The 21,401-nt window shown below is 37.3% G+C and overlaps 1 protein-coding gene across 1 annotated transcript in view; it reads right to left on the bottom strand.

Annotated features, from left to right (window-relative positions):
• The window catches only part of PPEF1 (protein phosphatase with EF-hand domain 1), a 95,175-nt gene that overhangs the window by 55,570 nt on the left and 18,204 nt on the right, over positions 1-21,401 (bottom strand). The window contains exons 4-6 of the mRNA XM_012806398.1: positions 19,334-19,494; positions 8,691-8,805; positions 5,929-5,975 (exon numbers count right to left, since the gene is read on the bottom strand). Of these exons, the coding sequence (XP_012661852.1) occupies positions 5,929-5,975; positions 8,691-8,805; positions 19,334-19,494 (323 nt within the window). The remainder of the gene's footprint in view (positions 1-5,928; positions 5,976-8,690; positions 8,806-19,333; positions 19,495-21,401) is intronic.

Below are 21,401 nucleotides of genomic sequence, written 5' to 3'. Positions count from 1 at the left end.
GAATCCTTTTCAAACCCAGACGGGAGACCCCGCTGAAAATGTGTCACTTAGTATTAAGGTGCTAACTGATAAAATCTTTAAGGACAACAAATATTAAAAAAACCAAAATATCACAACAACCAATCAAAACCCATCACTGATACAAATCCTATCATTTATTGCAGTGTACCACAGAAAGCATGAGAATAAAATCCTTCCTGATCCTCTAAAACATTCCTTCAAGATTTAAGCACTTAACTAAATTACCAAAATTCTTTGAAGGGATTGTCAGAAATGTCACCTCTTCTAGGAAGTCTTTTGAAAGGTGAGGTGTTCTGCCAGTGTGTCTCTTGGAATTCCAGGCTTATGCCATACATAACATGTCCTACCCTAAACCATCCTGTCTTTTTATCAGTCAACCTTCTCCACTGAACTGTGATGTCTTCGGGGCCAACACTGTGTCTTAGTCATACTATATTGCCAACCTTTAGTAGAGTGTCTAGTTCATAATAGGTGTTTAATAAATACCTCTCACATGGCTATAATCCTAGCCATGGGATTATAACTCTGGGAAGCTGAGGTGGGTGGACTGCTTGAGCTTAGGAGTTCGAGACCAGCCTGAGTGAAAGCGAGACTGTCTCTACTAAAAAAGAAAAACTAGCTAGGCATTGTGGCAGGCACCTGTAGTCCCAGCTTCTTGGGAGGCTGGGGCAAGAAGATTGCATAAGCCTAAGAGTTCGAGGTTGCTGTGAGCTATGATGCCACAGTACTCCACCAGGGTGACAGAGTGAGACTCTGTCTCAAAATAAGTAAATAAATAAAATAAAAAATAAACACATATGAAATGAATAAACTTTGTATTCATCTTTATATGTTCCTACAATACCTTAAACACTATGTAGGGACCAGACCAGATAAAAGTTTATTGAATGGATAAATTAGTGGACAGATTAGCTTTTGCAAATGATCACTTATAATGAGAATCTTGAACCAAATCAAGAGTGATATGATGAGGCTTCTCAGTGATGCTACCTGTGTATAACTTTTCAGGCAATGCCTCTGGTTAGCCTTGGGCCAGCCCCAGCCCTACAGCCTTCTCATGCTACACTGTTTAAGAGAACTGATGAGGAAGAAAGTATCTAGCAAAATACCAATTGAAGGATGAATTAAAGTTATGCCTTAATTCAAAGCTTGAAGTTTTCCTGGTTTCTCTTTTGAGCTGACAGAAATCAGTTAGTCATAGTATAATATAAACTGCTCACTTATATTATGGCTCCAAATTTCCCCAACAGAATGTAGTTTCTCAAACTATTCCCCACAATTCAACTTCTGTTTCCCTTAAAAATGACAAAATAAAGGTAAGTTAAAGCATGGCCACTAGCTACTTCTAAACAGAAAATTGGGAGTCTATGGGTACAGTAATGTGACTCAACCATAGCTCCTATCAATGAATCAGACTTAAGCATTACATGTTATTGGGATTCCATAAGTTGATAATGCATTGTGTACAAAGTATTGCAGTGAGAATCAAAGACCATCACAGAAATTCTACTATTTCCTGAAGTAATCAAGTGATTACTTAGGTCATCTTATGCAGGCAAACTCTGCATCTGTAACCACAAAGAGATATCCACCACTCTTCACCTCTCTCCTCATTTGAGATGTTCTTCTTCCTTTCCTCATCTACTTTCTGGGCCTATCACTCATTTCTCAACTAATTTTATAATTTTTTTCATGTTCTCTCATCCTCCTAATACCCTAAGACCCAATAATGATACTCACTCATACTGTCATCACCACTTAAATGAATTTTCCAGATCACTGGAGCTTACTGTTTTTGAAGGCTAAAATACTTCTAAAACTACTTTAATCATTTTGGTTGGGAGTTTTTAAAATGCGCCTTTGTTCCCTTTACTTCTTAACAGAGTGTACACCTACTGCTTAACTTGAAGCGTTCTTGACCATGCAGCCTCATCAATGTACACATCCCCTCAGGCCCTTCTGAGAAGTCTAGGACTCTTCCCTATAATACACAGCCCCAGAACACTGAATATTACCACTTCGTATCCTATCTCATTTTTATAGTTCTACATTTCCTTTTACTGTCAGAAGAGCTTTTACTTTTCATCACTATCATTATATCTGACTTCTTCCTCCTCCCCTCCTACTCCCTAATTTGCTGTGGGGTAGGTATCCAGACAAGCATAAATTCGTGTGTGAGAAGGATTTACTGGTACATATTCACTGTCTTTGAGTAAGGGCCTAAGGCTTGTCTTGTGAGTAAAGCTCATTGGATTTGTGACAACTATTTCAAGTGCTCAGACCTTTTTTACTTAATTCTGGGTTTGGTACCATATGAGTAATAAATGAAGATAAGTAAAGCAAACTAAAGCTTGACATCTGGATAGGTGGGGTATCACTGTCATTTGTATCAGATATTTATGCTTTTAGGCCACAGCAGCAATTTATCATCATTCTGCATTTCAACTGTAGACAGAAAATGAAGACAGAAAAGGGCTAGTGAGTCCTTTTCTTTGGCTAGTGGGAGATCATCAGATGGCCTGAGCTTCCTCAGACATCTCTGTCCTGCCCTTCCATTTCACTGCCTGTAGCTTAGGACGCTCATTTGTCATCAACTAAGTGAGCCAGCACCATCATCACAAGCTCGCCATGGCGTTCTCCCTTTCGAGACACCATTAATTACAGCACCTTTGCAGTTTTCTTTTCCTTTCTTTTTTTCTTTTTAATAAGAGAAAGTGATGACTTTTATTCATTCATCACAAATCCCTCTAAAATAAAAATACAGTTTCAGGAGTTTCTGCTTTATCACATTTGAAAATACTAATGACACTGGTGATCACGGTTTTTTTACCCACTGCTTGATCACGGTTGCTATTTTCTTTTTTAAAAATAAATGTTATTGTATACAACATGATGTTATGGAATACATATAGAGAGTAACATGGTTACTAGAGTGACGCAAATCAACATACCCATCATCTCACAGTTACCTATTTTTTTTTTGTTGTTTTTGTGGCAAGGGTAGCTAAAATCTACTCATATAGCATGAATCCCAAATACAGTACAATTTTGTTCCCTCTAGTCCTAAAGTCATCGCTTAGATTTCTTTTCAGTTTCTTACAATGGGACCTTGTTGTCATCAGTGGCACTTCCTTCAGTTTCCCCACTTAAGCCAGGCACTATCAAGATCCTGGTACACATATATGTGGTTCATTCCGTATCTTAAGATGCATTTTACTTTTTTCTTGCTCAAGCCTGCCAGAATTCTAATTCACGGCTCTTGCATATTTCTGTTTTCCAAACATCCCTCTCACCTCTCTCTACCCAAATCCATCCCAAATATAATAGTGCCCTACTCTTTCATCACTGGGCTGGCAATCTCTACTTCCTGAACGCTGTCATTGGTTGGCTCTCAAAATATTTCTTGCTTCCATTTGAATGCTATATTTTCCCCTTCAGATCTTTTTATAGTACTTCTTACCGCCCACCTCCTCCTGTTCAATCTTTACATTAGCACCTTCCAGTTTTATATGCTCCATATAGTTTTCAGATGGAATTAAAGACACATGTCGGAATTCTTTCTTTTCTCATCTGTCTACTCCCGAGTCCTATCCCTGATCATACCTTTATATCTTCGGTTACCTCTAAAGAAAATTTTTTCTAAATGCCTTGGAATTTAGTGACTACTTTCCCAATTTAATTTACTCAACTATGTTCCTGTCTATATCTTTCCCAAAGCTTCTGGAGAAAGAATTGCCAGATTATCTGTTCTTCTCCATATCTCCCTGCTTCCTTCTTCTTCCTCAGGTTGTAATTGTCAACAACAGCAGGACTGAACTTTCTGAACATTTGGTGTGGAATTATGTACTGAGTTAAACAAATCCCATTCCCTAAATTGTACAACTCCTTGGCTTCCTCTCACCACTTTATCCAGAGCTTTACACTGTGGCCAGTAGAATCCCTATTTCATGGTAAATGAACTCCCTACCACCTTCAACTCATTCAGAAAGACTTCTCTCCACAATTCCGGGCTTCCCTTAAGGATGCTACTGAACTCCTGACTCCTGAAGCCCTCTTGAAGGAAAGGACCCATTTCGCTCCAGGACACATACCTCAGGTTAGGAGCAGGGGAGGATCTACTTGCTCTCAGAGCCACCAACAGACCCAGTGTTCTTTCAGGGCCATGACCTGTGACTTCCTTCTTCTGCTCCTCATTTCTCGGTCCATGTGGCCAACCCATTTACCACACCTGATTTCCAGGTCCCTTCCCACCCTCTCTCCAATGTTCTCTTTCACTCACTTCAGCCATCCATGTTCCAGAACCCACCTTGGGCCCTCTCATCCCCTAGACTACTCTCACTACAGTTCCCACCCATCCTGGCTCCTAAGGCCCTGACCCAGTTAGCCAGCTCCATGACCTAATCAGATAGCATTCCAACTCTTTGATCCAACTACTTCTCCTAGTTGACTGGCCCATCCTGGCCTCTCATTCTTTCCTACCCAGTTTGGATTCTGAGGCTGATACCCAGAATTGCTCTTTATTAGAACTCTCAGCTCCTTACCAGTAAACCTTTGTCTGGACTTCCTATACCAGTCTACTACCCGGGCAGCCCCCTATTTCTTCTGACCCCCCCCTTTCCTGGCTGGCATGCTCTATATCCTTGCTTAGGCTTCCTGTAGCCACAGTGGAATCTATTCCTAAGTGGCAGCTCTATTTACCTACTCCTGGTTTGGCCTACTCTATTCCCTGTCTAGCTTCCATTCTGAAAGAATGAAATGAAAACCTTGCATTGCTATTATAATATATTACTTTAAAAATACCTTTGGAGATTTATGTTATTTTAGCCACAAGAAAAGCTCTTAAGGGGTGGAAGCTCAAGATAATATTGCAGCTGAAAAAAAAAATCAAGGGTCATGGAGGTTATGTGGCTCCTTACGCTTTTACCATCTCAAAGAGTAGAACTGATTAGTCATCATGATAATCAAAATCCATTTTCATTCAATCTATCTGACATACCTATGCTATGCCAAATTACTTGACATGCTAGTTGTAGGGTGACATGGTGGGTGGACAATAAGCACATTAAACAAAAAGAGACATTCAGAAGAGCAGTATAAAGGGGGTACACTGTAAAGGCAGGGGACTTAGGATCAGTTTTCTACCATAGATGCAGTCAGTTGTCCCAGAAGCAAACATTCAGGCAGCAATTCTTGGCTCAGGGAGAGAAAGAAATCCAATCAAGGAGATGCAGAGAAGCTTCACGCTGGCCAAGCTACTTTGGGCCCTCAGTGCTGGATCTCACAACCAAAAAGCAATAAATGGAGAGGAGTCATAACTTGGGAAGAACAACCAGGCCCAGAGACGGTGAATCAGGGGAGAGAAGAGAGCAATTTGGAACGTATTATGAAACTCCTTTCATGTATAATTAGTATGCACCAAAAGAGAAGACTGGTATGTGACATGCTCATTTCTAAACAAAATAAAAATAAAATAAAGCAGATTGTTTCCCTTCCTATCCTATACCATCTAGACATTTATGATGTAAGAAAGACAGCATGCATAGTCAGGTACAAATCCTAATGAATATACAATAACAATAAGGTAGAACAAAGACCAAAATTAAGGGGGTTTTTTGGGCAGTTTTTTGGCCAAGGCCGGGTTTGAACCTGCCACCTCTGGTATATGGGGCCGGCACCCTACTCCTTGAGCCACAGGCGCTGCCCCAAAATTAAGTTTTTAAAAATTTTTTATGAGATATGTATAAAGAAATCAAAAGATATGCCTCCATAAATCTTGGAGCTTCTTGGAAAAAAGCATCTATGTTTTATCTATATTTATGAGTATCTCTAATAAAATTAATACTGTTATCTGCCCCAAGACTAGCTCCCCCAACCAAAATGCAAATATTTAGCAAAATAATCATTTACCTTATAGAAGATCAAAAAAAGATCATCCAGTTTCCCATGCAAATCACCTGGAGTGCAAATGAAAAATCACTATTCAGTAGGAAACGAGATGTAACAGGATTTTGTTTTATTTAATTAATTAATTAATTAATTTTTTGAGACAGTCTTACTTTGTCACCTTTGGTAGAGTGCCATGGTGTCACAGTTCACAGCAGCCTCAAACTCTTGGGCTTAAGTTATTCTCTTGCCTTAGCCTTCCAAGTAGCTAGGACTACAGGTGCTCACCACAATGCCGGCTATTTTTAGAGACAGGGTCTAGCTCTTGCTCAGGTTGGTCTCGAACCCATGAGCTCAGGCAATCCACCTGTCTCGGCCTCCCAAGTGCTCAGATTATAGGCATGAGCCACTGTGCCTGGCCTATTACAGAATTTTAAAAGTGAAATATTGCTGTTATATTCCACATGTTCTCAGGGCAATGGGTATTTACCTATGATAATGTTAATTTGACAGCCAATCTGTTTCCACAGCACTCTTTTCTTCCCCTGCTATTATAGTGGAATAGCATCTAAGAATGCAATTACTTGTTCACTCTGGCCATTTACATAGGGGTTGGCTTACTCTGGGCCAAGCACTGTGCTAAGGATTTTACATGAATTATCTTCTTCAATCCTCACAACCACTTTGTGAGATGGGTATTATTTTCATCATTCTCATTTTACAAATAAGGCTCAGAGTAGTTAAGTTACTCACATAAAGTTGCCTACCCACCAAGTATCAGAGCTGGAATTAAAACCCAACTTATGTCACTTCAGAACTCACGTTACTAGGGATTACTTTGTACTTCCTATAGCTATTACTTTGTAATCCCTAGTATCTGTTTCATTCAGCATTGAATTTCCAAGTGAGAAAACCTATTGGCCTTGTCTTTTTCCTCTACTAACAGAGCTACATCGGAAAAAGTCTGGAAATAAATGCCTAAGATGTGAAATCTTTAAATGAATGAACTGTCCAATCAAGCCATTCCTAGTCTTTGATGACAGAAAATGAACCATCAGATGTATGATAGGAGTTCAGATAGTATATGTGGGGCTATCTCTAACCTGGGATACAGAAGACCCAATTTTTAATTCTGACCCTGCCAATTGCTACCTGCTAAATGAGCTTTCAGGAGGTAGGGGGAGGGAATTACTACATAGGAATTCTATCCCATAGAAGGCAATACACTTTTCTTTCCAGACCTCAATTTCACCCATAAGAGTAAGACCATCTCTGTATGAACCCTTTAATTCTTATACTGTAGGATTCCAGGGCTTCCATGCCCTCTAATTAATTCCTGTCTTTTTCTGGATCCTTTTATTTTTTATTTTAATTTTGTTTTGAGACAGAGTCTATTTTGTCACCCTTGGTAGAGTGGCATGGCCTCACAGCTCACAGCAGCCTCAAATTCCTAGGCTTCAGTGATTCTTTTGCCTCAGCCTCCCAAGTAGCTAGGACCACAGGCGCCTGCCACAATGCCCAGCTATTTTAGGAGATGAGGTCTCGCTCTGACTCAGGCTGGTCTTAAACCTGTGAGCTCAGGCAGTCCACCTGCCTCAGCCTCCCAAGTGCTGGGATTACAGGTGTGAACCACTACACCCGGCCCTTGTAGATCCTTTTAGCCGGGGATAAGTTTGCGATGGCAACAGGAAGTACACTGGAAACACATGGGAGCAGATCACACTCTCTTTGGCTATTATATATATTCTGATAGCAACTTAGCACTGGCCTCATAGGTGTCACAAGTGGCATGGCTTCCTGGGCCTCATGACCAAATGTTCTTTATTTCCATGAAAAGTAAGGTTAGGAGGTCTTGAATAAAAGACCTCTACTGCTGAGATGCATTATCTGCTAGTCAGAGATGTGATAGCCTGGTTGGATTGGAATTGAACCACTAGGGACTCCTCAAAAACCTAAGTCAGGGAATGTCATGAGGCCTGTACTGTTACATCAAGTCCTTGTCACCACTATCAGATGCTAGAAATGAAAATAGTTTAATTAGATTGTCAAATCCACTTCTACCTGCCACAGTTAAGAGAAACACAGGCTAAAAATTGATTTGGAAAATAACAATCACTGTTTTATAACCTAAAGGCTTAATTAGAAGTTAAGGGAATTGCTGTCCTTTCCACGCACACCACTCTCAAACAGTTGCAAACATGCTGAGCACCAACTGCGATGAATTTCAATGTGTACTGTTTCTTGAAGCAATATCCTGCCAGGCTGGCCTATATGATAGCAAAATCTCAAATTTTGTTATTTAGAAGAACAAGAAACAGATTTCTGGGACATTCCCACTCTTCTAAAAGCTGCAGAGACCAGTTGGAAAAATTTAAAACAGCAGCCAAGGGCAGAGAAGAATTTAATCTCCACCCTGCCTTGGGCTTTTCTCTTCCCTGTGTAAGTGGCATGCAGAGGCCCACCTAGAAAAAGCAACATGGAACAAAGATAATGAGAACTAGATGGAGGGCAAAGAATGTTTATTCCACCCATGGGTGGTTTTCCATATTAAAATGCTGTCTGCTTTTATAAAAAGCTATGAGTTCTTTAATTTCTCACATAATTAATTCCTGCCAGCTGGTATGTAAAACAAAGACAAGATGGGGAACAGTATTATCATGATAGATAATTCTATATTAACATTTTCCCTTAACACGGTCCAATTTACACAGTTTTCAATTTAGACAAATGATATAGGACCAAGAGGCTCCTAAATATTAATTTGACAATTCTGCTCTGAAACTTACCGCAAATTGTAATCTCTCTAGAGGGAGATGTTTTTATGTGAGTGAAATTTGGCATCTGCTTCAGGATTTTCTTGGTTTCAAATAGCACCTCTAAGACATAATGAGCATGAAGTATCTATGAGGGAGAAGCAGAGGAAACATATGATGAACTAGAAAGACAGACATGACTGTATAGAAAACTATAATGGTGGAGCATATGAGCACATTTCAGGTTGCTACATTTCAGGATAACTCTCAAACAGATTATCCTAGCACAGTGTCTAGTATTTACTAAGCCCTCAGTAAATATTTATAATGGAATGAATGACTAGTTGCTAAGACATTTATACTGTCATGTTCTTAACTGATACCATCCATTTGTAGAACATTTCTGATCATTCTTGGTCCTTAAAGCTCAAGAGAAGTTGGAGGTGGGGTAGTGACAGGAAAGGATATTCCCTTGCCCTAAGGAAATGTGCAAATTAAAAAATCCCAGTAACAATAATAATAATAAAAGAGAAGGAGAGTAAGAATAAAAAAAAAAAAGGAGAAAGTATGTTGAAGAGATGTTGCTTTGCAATTGTTGGGACATCCTGCTACTTGGGATGGAAACTTAATGTTGCTGGGCTCAGACAGACAAGCTCCCAAGAAACTCCTGAGTCAGGTTTCCCAGGTGTGGGTTCCAATATTTGGTGTACAGTCTTAAGAATTTTAAGAACAGCAAGCACATTTACATAAGAGTCCAAGCATAAAACATATTCCAAACCCAGATAAAACATTTGGATTATCTCCTATTTGTGATTATTCATCTCATTGCTCTCCTCCAGTTATAGTGTTGATGAGATCATTGTTTTGTACAGACTTACTCTGTTTTCTCCCTGGGCTGTTTTTTTTTAACCTAGTGTGTCATTCTCCCTTTTTTAAATTATAAAATATTCCAAATACATACTCCAAAATATAATATAGCAGAGACATGACTACCACACAAATTTAACAGATGTCAATGCAACTGTAAAGTTCAGGGTTATTTTGACCTGTCCTGTCCAAAATGGCAGCCACTAGCCACATGGGGCTATTGAGCACCTGAAATGGAGCTGAACTGAGATGCACTCTAAGAACAAAATTCACATTGGATTTCAAAGACTTAGTATCAAGAAAAAAAGTACAATGTCTCATTAATAATTTTAATGATTACATATTAAAATTATAACATTTTGGCTCAGGGCCCGTAGCTCAGTGGGTAGGGCACTAGCCACATACACTGAAGCTGGTGGGTTTGAACCCGGCCTCGACCTACTAAACAACAATGACAACTGCAACAACAAAAAATAATAGCCAGGTGTTGTGGTAGGCACCTGTAGTCCCAGTTACTTGGGAGGCTGAGACAAGAGAGTAGGCTTAAGCCTAAGAGTTTGAGGTTTCTATGAACTGTGACGCGATGGCACTCTACCCAGGGTAACAGCTTAAAACTCTGTCTCAAAAAACAAAAACAACAACAACAAAAAATTAACAAACACACTGCAACACCACCAACAAAAAAATAATAGCCAGGCATTGTGGCGGCTGCCTGTAATCCCATCTACTTGGGAGGTTGAGGCAAGAAAATCACTTAAGCCCAAGAGAGTTTGAGGTTGCTATGAGCTATGATGCCACAGCACTCTACTGAGGGTGACATAATGGGACTCTGTCTCAAAAAAAAATTAAAAATAAAATAAAATTATAACATTTTAATATATTGAGTTAAATAAAATGTTATTAAAATTAATTTTATCTTTTTTTGTTTTTCAATGTGACTACTGGGAAATTCTAAATTATGTACATGGCTCATATTTCTATTAGTACTGTTTTAGATTATTAAAGGCTGAGAGAGGGGTCATATCTACATATTACTCAGATACTGCTTTGGATATGGGATTAAGGGCAGGTGGAACCCTTTGAACCAATCCTGTCTCATGGTGTCCTGAAATTTTCATTTTCATAGCTATTAATAATATAATAAAATTATTTTCTATCTCAGACCCCAAAACATGCAATTTAAGTTTTGAGAGTTTTGAGAATTTTCATGATTAAATAAGTTTTTTAAGAAACTGGAAACAGGATTTAAAACAATGAGAGAATTAAGAAGAGATGAGTCCCTCAATATTAGTAGAGAGAGATTAGTAGAGAGAAACCCATATTTTCTGTCTATCCAACACCAAATTCACTGCTCCGTGTTTTCTCTACAAAAGCATTCTAAATTCACTTAATTGACAACTTAAATCAAAATTTGAATATGAATTTTCCTTTAGCCACATTTTAAAGGAATGAACAAAAATACTTTTGTATAATGGCTTCTATCAGTTTGTATATCTTATCTATTAATTCCCAACACTGGCTTCAGTGTTAAGTTTTCATTGTAGTTTTTCTGGTCCCTTTGTAGTACTAAACACAGTAACTGCTGTTTGAAGAGGCAGTTTTTTTAATTAATTAAGTTTTTTTTTTTTTTGAGACAGAGTTGCACTATGTCACCCTCAGTAGAGTGCTATGGCATTACAGCTCACAGCAACCTAAAACTCCTGGGCTCAAGCGATTCTCTTGCCTCAGCCTCCCAAGTAACTGGGACTACAGGCACCCGCCACAACACCCAGCTATTTTTTCTTGTAGTTGTCATTGTTGGTTAGCTGGCCTGGGCCAGGTTCAAACCCACCACCTTCGATGTATGTGGCTGGTACCGTAACCACTGTGCTACGGGCACCAAGCCTTAAATTTTTTTTTTTTTTTTTGAGATAGAGTCTCACTCTGTCACCCTGGGTATAGTGTAGTGTCAGAGCTCACAGCAACCTATAACTCCTGGGCTATACCTCTTGCCTCAGCCTCCTGAGTAGCTGGGACTACAGGCCTGCACCACCATACCTGGCTAATTTTTTCTATTTTTAGTAGAGACAGTCTTATTCATGCTCAGGCTGGTCTCAAACTCCTGAGCTCAAGCAATCCACCCACGTCAGCCTCCCAGAGTACAAGGATTATAGGCATGAGCTACTACGCCCTGACCAGTTTTGTTTTTTTTAAAGTATAATTTAGAAATATTCACTGAGACTATATTGCAACAACAGAAGATTCTTATATTGAAATAGTTTTTCTATTTTAGATTGGTAAAATCACTTTGGTATCTAGCAAGTTATCTTTTGCTTATAAGGCTATCTTTCAATAACATTATAACTGTTATATTTATAACTACAATATTAAATACTCAGGTGGTGGTTGTTCCATTTATAAATATATTTAGATTAAATAACTACCTAAATAAAATATGAATTTTCTTTAATTAATATTAATTTTCTTTTAAAAACATTGCAGGAGGAAAGTACTACCTTTAAAGAATATTTCTTTTCTAAAAAAAATGAGGTTTAGATAAACAATTCATTTCTCTAGTTTAATAAAAATTTAAACAGTTAAAAGGGTAGAACAATGAAAAATAATTTTTCCTCTTCCCTAGACCTCAGGCCTCAAATCTCTGTTCCCAGAAACAACCACTGTTAAAAGTGTCTTGAATATCTTTCCCCAAAATATTTTTTGCATTTGCAAGCAAACAGAAATAAGTGTAACCACACATGAATATGCAAATGCAAGTACAAATATATAATCCCTTAAACAATGTGGTATATCCATACAAAGTAATATCATTTAGCTGAAAATAGGAATGAAATACTGGTATATGCTACAACATGGATGAACCTTGAAAACATTATGCCAAGAAAAAGAAGCCAGATATAAAAGGCAACACATTATTTGTAGGAGTTCCTTTATACAAAATGTTCAGATTAGATAAATTCATAGAGACAGAAAGTAAATTAGTGGTCACTAAGAGCTTGGGAAGGGAGGAAATGGAAATGATTACTAATGGATACAGGGTTTTGTTTTAGGGTAATGGTTAGAATTAGATACTGATGATGGGTGCATAACATTTTGAAGATACTAAAAACAGCTGAATTATGCACTTTAAAACGGTTAATTGATCAATTTTATTACTTATATAAATTTTATCTCAATTTTTAAAAATCAAAATTTACATGATCCTTAATTTTTTTTTTAAAAAAGGGAGAACATACCATGATGAACCTTTTACTCTTCCTTTAAGAATATAATTTCCTCATTTTTATGAAGTCAAAATTATCAATCTTTTCTATTATGGCTCCTTGGATTAATATATCTTTTATCTCCTTGAACATATTAAGAATATTTATTTTAAACTCTTAGTTTGAGAATGCCATTATTTAAAAGACCTTCTCTATTTCCCCCTCCCTGAGGTTTCTTTCATGTGTCATATAACCTGCTGTGCCTGGTTATATTTATGTCAAGTTCTGGAAATTGTATCTGAAAAACTGGAGAAATAATTTCAGGACTATTTTCTTCCAGAGAGGATTTTAATTTGCTATTGGTAGGTGGCTAGGAGCACTAATTATCTAAGGTGATCTCAATTCAATTTCAGGAATCATATGATTCATTCAAAGTTGCTCTTCAATCCCTGAAGAGCCACTCAAATTCTCTAACTCATTCTTAGTCCTAGGCGTGCCCTTTAGGGTTCTAACCTAAAAATAAGGATGAGATGTCAGAAAAAATGATGGAGTTGGTAGCCCCAAGGTCTCAATCCTCCACAGGGTTTGCTTGAAGCAAAAAAACTGTTGGAATCAACTTTGTCAGAATTCTGGAAAATATTCAAAGTATACAGCATCTAAACAAACACTGAATCGAGAAAAAGGAAACTTAACAACAGTTTAGCACAAGCAGGAAGTTAAGACTAAGATTTGTAAATGGCCTGGCTAGGCAATGAAGGAGCACCCCAATACAAAGCAAATCTGCAAAGATTGGGAAAGGTTTGTTTCTTTTTCTTTTTCTTCTATTTTTTTTTTGTTATGGCTCCTAAGATTAATGGAAATCTCTTTCAAAACACTAACTGAACGCAAGCTAAAGAACTAGAGATTTCAGGACCACACACACTAGACCTAACAGATATCTATAGAATGTTCCACCCACCAACAGCAGACTATTCATTGCTCTCAAGGATACATGGAAAATTCTCCAAGATAGACCAGATTGTAGGCCACAAATTAAACCTCAGTAAATTTAAAAAGACTGAAATCATGCAAAATATCTTCTCTGATTGCAGTGGAATGAAACTAGAAATCAATAACAGAAGCAAAACTGGAAAATTCACAAATATGTGGAAATTACACAATATACTCTTAAACAACCAATGGCTTGAAGAAAAATCAGAAGAGAAATTAGAAAATACATTGAGATGAATGAAAACATAGCATACCAAAACTTATGGGATACACAGCAAAAGCAGTGCTCAGCTGTAAATGCCTATATTTAAAATAAGAAGGCTCTCAAATCAATAATCTTGACACTTTACAGGGTAGAAAAAGAAGAGCAAACTAAACTGAAAGCTAACATAAGAAAGAAAATAAGGATTAGAATAGAGATAAGTGAAATAGAGAATAGAAAAGCAATAGAGAAAAATTAACAAAACCCTAAGTTAATTCTTTGAAGAGATCAACAAAATTAATAAACCTTTAACTGAACTAAGACAAAAAGAGAGAAAATGCAAATAACTAAAATCAGAAACTAAAGTGGAGACATTACCATCAACCTTAAAGAAATAAAAAAGGATTATATGAGAATACTATGAACAACAGTACACCTACAAATTGAATGACTTAGATGAAATGGACAAATTCCTAGAAACACACAAATTACCAAAACGGCCTCAAGAAGAAATAGAAACAGGTTTACTGACCTAGAACAAGTAAAGAGATTAAATCAGTAATCAAAAACCACCTAACAAAAAAACAAGGTCCAAGATCAAATGGCTTCACTGGTGAACTCTTTTAAACATCTAAAGAATAGCAATCCTTCTCAAACTCTTCCAAAGAATAGAATAAGAGGAAATAATTCCCAACTCATTCTATAAGACCAGTACTACCCTGATAAGAGGATATTGTGTAATTTTCCAATGTGCTTCTGGTACTGATTTCTAATTTCATTCCACTGTGATCAGGAAAGATATTTTGCATGATTTCAATCTTTTAAAACTTATTGAGGTTTAATTTGTGGCCTAACATTCTGTTCTACCTCGCAGAAAGACATTATGAGAAAAAAAAAATCAGACCAATGTCCCTTTTATGAATGTAGGTGCAAAAATTCTCAAAAAAATACCAGCAAACCAAATCCAACATCATTTTGTCTTGTTTTATTTTGAGACAGAGTCTTACTGGGCTAGAGTGCAGTGGCATCATCATAGCTCACTGTAACCTCAAATTCCTGGCCTCAACTGCCTTGGCCTCCCAAGTAGCTGGGACTACACATGCGTGATACCACATCTAGCTAAATTTTTCTATTTTTTGTAAAGACAAGGATCTTGCTATATTGCCCAGGCTGGTCTCAAATTCCTGGGCTCAAGCAATCCTCTTGCCTTGGTCTCCCAAAGTGTTAGGATTACATGTGTGAGTGAACCCCCATTCCCAGCCCAACAGCATTTCAAAAGGATTACACACTGTGATCAAGTGAGATTTATTCCAGAAACATAGAAGGGTGGTTCAACATAAGAAAATTAATCAGTGTATTATATTATACTAGTAGAGCAAAAAGGAAAACACACATGATCATCTTGACTGATGCAGAAAAAGCATTTGATAAAATCCAATACCCATTCATGATAAAACCACTCAAAAGACTAAGAATAAAAAGAAACTTCCTTACCATGATAAAGGGCATTTATGAAAAATCCATAATGAACATCAAATTTAACAATGAAAAGCTTTCCTTCTAAGATCAGGAATAAAATAAACATGCCCACTTTCACCACTGCTATTCATTCAGCATTGTAGTAGGAAGTTCTAGCCAGAGCAATTCAGCAAGAAAAAGAAATAAAAAATGTCTAAATTAGAAAGGAGCAAGCAAAACTATCTCTATTCATAGATGAGTATCCCAAACTAAATATATAACATGAACTACTGGTGCTAATAAGTATATGCAGCAAAGTTGTGGAATACAAAATCAACACTATCTAAAAATGAATTAAGAAAATAATTCCTTTTATATCATCGACTGAAAGAATAAAATATGTTAAGAATAAATTTATCCAAAGTGGTAAAAGATTTGATCACTGAAAGCTATAAAACCTTGCTGAAAGAAGTGAGAAATAAATAAATGGAAAGGCACCACAGATTGGACAGCTTAATATTGTTAAGATGGCAATACTACCCAAAGTGCTCTAAAGATTCAGTGTAATCTCTACCAAAATCCCAACAGGCTTTTTTGCAGAAATGGAAAATGTGATCCTCGAATTCATTAGAAAGGCCCCAAATAGTCAAAACCATAATAAAAAAAAAAAAAAAGACAACATACTTCAGGACTAAAAATTCTCTATTTTAAAACTAACTATAAAGCTACAGTAATCAAGACAGTGTGGTAGTAGCATAAAAAGAGACACATAGACCAGCAGAATAGAACTGAGAGTCCAGAAGCAAACCCATACATCTATGGCCTGATTTTTAACATGGGTGCCAAGATCACTCAAAGGGGAAAGAACAGTCTCTTCAACAAATAGTGCTGGGAACCACAAAGTCCAAAAGCTGCAGATGCTAGCATGGTTGTGGAGACAAGGGAACACTGTTACACTGTTGGTGAGATTGCAAACTAATACAGCCTCTTTGGAAAGACATATGGAGAATACTCAAAGAGCTAAAAGTAGACCTTCCATTTGATCCCACAATCCCATTACTAGGTATCTATCTACCCAGAAGGAAATAAATCATTTTACCATAAGGCCATTTGTACTAGAATGCTTATCACAGCTCAATTCACAATCACCAAAATGTAGAATCAATCCATGAATGAATTAATAAACTGTGGTATATGTACACCATGGAATACTATACAGCCATAAAAGATGGAGACTTTATATCTTTTTTTTTTTTTTTGAGACAGAGTCTCAAGCTGTCAGCTTGGGTAGAGTGCCGTGGCTTCATAGCTCACAGCAACCTCCAGCTCAGACTTAAGTGATCTCCTTGCCTCGGTTTTTCTACTTTTTAGTAGAGATGGGGTCTTGCTTTTGCTCAGGCTGATCTCAAACTCATGAGCTCAAGCAATCCACCTGCCTCGGCCTCCCAGAGTGCTAGGATTACAGGCGTGAGCCACCATGCCTGACCAAGTCTTTACATCTTTTGTACTAAACCTAGATTGAAGTGAAGAACATTCTCCTTAGTAAAGTATCACAAAAATGGAAAACCAAGTATCCAATGTACTTAATATTGATATGAAACCAATAGATGAACTACTACATGCCCACATAAGAGAAAAACACAATTACATTTAAGTCGGGGGTGGGAGGAGAAGGAAGGGGAGAGAGGGAAGGAGGGAGGAGGACTGGTGTGCCCTCACCTAACTGACACAATGTAAGAGTATATGGCACACCTCCTGGGTGAAGGGCTGAACTACAACTTGGACTTTACCTAACAAATGCAAACAATGTAATCTAATCATTTGTACTCTCATATTAATCTGAAATTTAACATATAATCCTAGCACTTTGGGAGACTGAGGCAAGAGGATCGCTTGAGCCCAGGAATTTGAGACCAGCCTGAGCAACACAGCAAGACCCTCATCTCTACAAAAAATAGAAAAATTTAGCTAGATGTGGTATCACACATGTGTAGTCCCAGATACTTGGGAGGCCAAGGCAGGAGACTCACTAGTAGAGCTCAGGAATTTGAGGTTACAGTGAGCTATGATGACGCCACTGCACTCTAGCCCAAGGAATGGAGTGAAACTCTGTCTCAAAATAAAACAAGACAAAATGATGTTGGATTTGGTTTGCTTGTATTTTTTCTTGAGTATTTTTTGAGGACACATGCAAATAATATCTAATCATTTGTACTCTCATATTAATCTAAAATTTTAAAAAATGGTGCTGGGACAAGTAACTATTCTTATACAAAAAAAAAATGAATTTTGATCCCTCCCTAACACCATATATAGAAATGGACTTAAGATGGCTCACAAATCTAAATGCAAAAATTAAAGCTATAAAAGTCTGGGAAAAAACATAGGGGTAGGGCAGCACCCATAGCTCAGTGGGTAGGGTGCCAGCCACATACACTGAGGCTGGCAGGTTCAATCCTGGCCTGGGATTAACAATAATGACAACTGCAAAAAAGCAAATAGCCGGGTGCTGTGGTGGGCACCTGTGGTCCCAGCTACTTGGGAGGCTGAAGAAAAAGAATTGCTCAAGCCCAGGAGTTTGAGGTTTCTGTGAGCTATGACACAATGGCACTCTACCAAGGGCCACAACTTGAGACTCTGTCTCAAAAAAAAAAAAAAATAGGGGTAAATCTTTATGACCTTGGATTTGGCAATGGCTTCTTAGATATGACACCAAAAGCACAAGCAACCAAAGAAAAACTAGATAAACTGGACTTCATCAAAATTTAAAGCTTTTGTACATCAAAGTGCATTATTAAAAAATTACAAAGACAACCTACAGAATGGAAAAAATTTTTCCAAATCTTATATCTGATAAGAAATTCATATCCAGAAAGAATGCTTATAACTCAATAATATAAAGACAAATAAGCTGATTTTAAATGGGCAAATGATCTGCACAGACATTTCTACAAACAAGGTGTACAAATAGCCAACAACTATGTGAAAAGATGCTCAACATCATTAGTCAATAGGGAAATGCAAATTGAAACCATAATGAGATACCACTTCACACACAATAGGATGATGATAATAAAAATAAAAATAGAAACAAAATAAAAACTGTTGGCAAAGACATGGAGAAACTGGAACTCTCTTACATTGCTGATGGGAATATGAAATGGTACATACAGTCAGTGTGGAAAACATTTTAACAGTTACTGGAAAATTTAAATAGAGAGTTATCGTATGACACAGCAGAGAGTTAACATATGACCCAGTGGAATACCTAAGAGAATTGAGAGCACATGTTCATATAAAAATTTGTATATGAATATCACAGCAGCACTGTTTATCATAGCCAAAATCTGGAAACAATCCAAATGTCTATTCATTGATAAATGGATAAACAAAATGTGGTATACTATGGAATATTATCAGCCATAAAAAGGAGTGAAGTAATGCTACGGATGAACCTTAAAAACACTATGTTAAGTAAAGGAAGCCAAACACAAACAGCCACATGTTATGATTTCATTTACATGAAATATCTAGAATAGGCAAATCCATAAAGACAGAAAGAATGGTGGTTGCCAGGGCTGAGAAGGAGGGAACAGTAATGAGTATGGCCTTTGCTTTGGGGGTGACAAAAATGCCCTGGAATTAGATATTGGTGATGGTTGAACAATCTCATAAATGTACTAAAATTCACTGTATTGTACACTTTAAAATCATGAAATTTATGGTATGTGAATTATATCTCAGAAAAAGAAAAAGGAAATACTGTAAGTCTATCAAGGGGAGCTTTCTATTTATCTGAGGGGACTTCTATTTAATGGGCAGAAGGCAGTTCTCATTTAATGTGAACTGCTTTTCAAAGAAAAAAATGCGTTTCTGCTGTAGTATTTCCATTCATTCATTCAACAGTCATTGAGTACCTGTTATGTACAAGAATCAAGGCAGCATCTGCTTCTACTTGCCTGTTGTTGCTTGAAGGCTTCAAGAAGTAAATCAATATCAGTAAAAGTGAGAGGAAATTGCAGCCGAGGACCTAAATAGGAATCTGGGACATCTATCAACTCCACATACTCCTGTCTACTCTTGATTTCCTGTTGACTTGCAATAAATCGATGAACTAATTCTGCAAAAGGGAAGATAGAAAGCAGGAGGTGGGAACCAACATTCCAATGCTTAAATTTAATAAATATCTTCTTGAATATCTAGCCCAAATAAGGCACTGTGCTAAATGTTATGAATACCAATATATCCCACATATAACCATGAGGATTGACTGATTCTGAGAACAGCAGGTACATTCACATGGATTACCATCATCCCTCCAGGACAAATATTTTACCACAGCAGTGAGCCCATAATCAGGGGGAAAGGGAAGGAGATGGAAGCACAGAGAAAACTGGTCAATCAAGGTATCTTGCTGAAAACATAAAAATGCATTGTATCAGGTTCAATCTGCTGCTATTCAGAATCCACTGAAAATTAGACTGCAATATTCAATTTTTCCTGTAAAACACTTTAGAGGATTTTACTTAGCTGTAATTGATTTCTCTCTTTACATAAAAATAAATTTTCTGGCATGATTTTTTTTAAAAAAAAAAAAGTTAAATGACAAACCAGAGGCAGAAATACTCAAAGAACCTCTCTCTCAGGGAGACATTGCTATATAACAGATTGCTCGCATTGCCCATTTTAGTGGGTGCTAAGAACCAGGGTCCTTGTTGCTAGATTGCTCATGCAACAGTCAGCCCAAGAACAGAAATCCAGACAATTAAGGGGGGGAGAAAGATGAAAGAGATGTGGTAGATTGATTGCAAAAGTGAGCCTGAGTCTCTACCCTAATTTCTATGACTTTTTCAATGTGATTTTGACTCCCAGCAAGAGTCTATCTCCCCATCCCTTCAAACGGGGCAAGGTTTAAGCTTAGGTTTATTGGTGTAAAGAATGTGATGAAAGTGATGTATACCAGTTCCAAGCCCAAGTCTCAGGAGGCTTTGTATGCTTCCACGCTCTCTTTTGGAATGGTGCCACTACCGTAAAGCCCAGTCTAGCCTACTGACAGATCCAAGATCATGTGGAGCAGAGCTGAGTCATCTTAGTCAAAGCTGTCCTAGATCAGCCACCAGCCAGCAGACCTCCAGACAGATGAGTGAACTCCAGCCAAGACCCAAAAAACTGCCAAATCAAGCCTGCCAAGATCAGCAGAAGTTCTCAGCTAATCTGTAGACTTGTCAGCAAAAAGAAATGTTTATTACATGCCACTGAGGTATTGTGTTTGTTTAATACACAATATTATTGCAGTAACAGATAAATGACCCAGAGAATGATGACATACTCTTCAACACATTAATGCCGAGTTGCTACAAAGACCATTCATCAGAAGTTCTCTGCAAATGGTTTCTATCTTTTTAAATATCTGAAGTGGTCAAGTTTGGAAAGCATGATGTTAACAAATGTAGACAGAATACATTTTTTTCATGATCCAGGTATGCTCAGAGATTACAGTTAAGAACTAAACTTGAAAAAAGTTCTAGAGTAAAGTCATATTTGGTAATTTTTAAAAATTATTTTCTAAATTATTATGTACCCTAATTTTTTGCTGGTGGTTTCATGATGTTTTATAAGAAGTTGAATTTAGCAATTATAATGTCTATCTTCAATGTGGTCCAACAGAGGTTATTTTTCTCATTTGGATTTGGTTTGAGATTTAAGAATGACCTAATTATTTCACCTTATATATAGAAATTAGAAATGCAGAGAATCTTAAGAAACTTTATCTCAGATTTATTATATAGGCAGTAAAGCCTAAATAGTTAACTTTCTTTTTTTTTTTTTTTTTTTTTGTAGTTAACTTTCTTAAGGTTCAAACCATCCATTTCAATTTGGTAGTCATTCTTGGAAATGAATCTTGCTCCAAAGGAAATCTTTCCTTTCCTTGACTCCACAATGAAATATCAAGCAACTTTTAGGAAAACAAAACAAAACAAAACAAAAAAAACTCTAGTGATTTCACTTCATTATCTAAACAGAGCT

Source organism: Otolemur garnettii, unplaced genomic scaffold, assembly GCF_000181295.1.
Source record: "Otolemur garnettii isolate 467f Iridium unplaced genomic scaffold, OtoGar3 scaffold00051, whole genome shotgun sequence".
Classification (NCBI taxonomy): Eukaryota; Metazoa; Chordata; class Mammalia; order Primates; family Galagidae; genus Otolemur; species Otolemur garnettii.
This window is presented reverse-complemented; position numbering and strand designations above follow the sequence as displayed.